The sequence below is a fragment of the Acanthisitta chloris genome, unplaced genomic scaffold (genome assembly GCF_000695815.1).
Source record: "Acanthisitta chloris isolate BGI_N310 unplaced genomic scaffold, ASM69581v1 scaffold43513, whole genome shotgun sequence".
NCBI classification, from domain to species: domain Eukaryota; kingdom Metazoa; phylum Chordata; class Aves; order Passeriformes; family Acanthisittidae; genus Acanthisitta; species Acanthisitta chloris.
In genome coordinates, this window is record NW_008664031.1 from 2,131 (window position 1) to 3,379 (window position 1,249).

General features: G+C 45.0%; 1 protein-coding gene across 1 annotated transcript in view; it reads right to left on the bottom strand.

Moving 5' to 3' along the window:
- The window catches only part of MRPL40 (mitochondrial ribosomal protein L40), a gene marked incomplete at its 5' end in the record, with an annotated part of 2,063 nt that overhangs the window by 631 nt on the left and 183 nt on the right, over positions 1-1,249 (bottom strand). Inside the window, one exon of the mRNA XM_009071154.1 lies at positions 112-267. Within this exon, the coding sequence (XP_009069402.1) occupies positions 112-267 (156 nt within the window). The remainder of the gene's footprint in view (positions 1-111; positions 268-1,249) is intronic.

Genomic DNA, 1,249 nt, shown 5'->3' on the forward strand with positions numbered 1-1,249 from the left:
CCTGCTGGAAGTAGATGAGGTTCAGTGCCAGCCCTGGCACAATGTTGTGCTTGTGCAGAGAAAGACATTCACTGTGAATGCAGGTACATGGTGAAAGACAGACTGACTTACCTGTTGCTGTCTAAGTACTGAGGTGGTGTTATGAAATCCTCAATTGGAATAAGTTCTGGGGCAGCTTTTTCCAACTTTTTAATCTTCTTTTTCAGACGATCCTTCTGTGCTTGCTCTTTCCTCACATCCACTTTCTTCTTCTTCTTTGGTTGTGCTCTACAAGGGAAATAGTGACACGAATGAAAAAAGTTATTTTGTCCTTTAATTTAACGGCAGCAACTTTTACTTGCACTTTACTTTTCTATGTGCTATTCCTTCCTATTGCTTAATTTGGTCCCTAACACAAGTTCCAGCCGTTAGCTTTATTCAAGCAATGTAATTTCCAGGAGGCAGTGACATGTGTTCCAAGATTTTCTGCAGAGAGAACTCTAACTGCCTGGGAAGAGCAATTTTGTGCTGAACATCAGAGCGACCTGGGGAAGTTGCACAAAAATTGGAGTGGAGTTAGTTTGCATGAGCTCAGAGTGCAGCAGAGCAGGTAACAGGTTTGGGCTGGAAAGGACCTTAAAGACCATCTGGTTCCACTATGGACGGGGACACCTTCCACTAGACCAGGTTGCTCCAAGCCCTGTCTGACCTGGCCTTGAACAACTTTTCCTGTCTGGTTGCATGGAAGAGGAGAGTGAGTGGTTTTACACACGCTTCTAAAATTTCTGCACCTGTAGCCAAATTCAGGCTGCAGATGTTACTCTGCTGTTGTACTTCTCCACACAGATCCTGTATCCCCAAGATATCATGGCACACTCTTCAAACATGATCTGACACTCACAGAGGACCTTAGGGGTGTCAATCCTGCTCTGCAGACTGAACAACCAATCTTTATGGTGTGAAACAGTCCCTCTGCCATGGTACCTCGGAGCCACCAGCATCTTTTAGATCTAACTGCATCAAAACAAAACACAGACACCAAAATGTGACACACACACACAGGCTGCCTGGCACACCACTGCACAGGAAAGCATTTTCTGTTCAGCCAGCTTTCATTGGTGGTGTTGCCCAGCAGGGAATTTCGGTGCACTGCATAAATTCCAACATTTCCAGCCAAATTCTGTGATTGAGGAAGCAAATATTACACAGGAGCACAAAGTGGTATGTGTATCACCATCAAACTCTCCTCAAGGCTAACAGTTCTGAACCG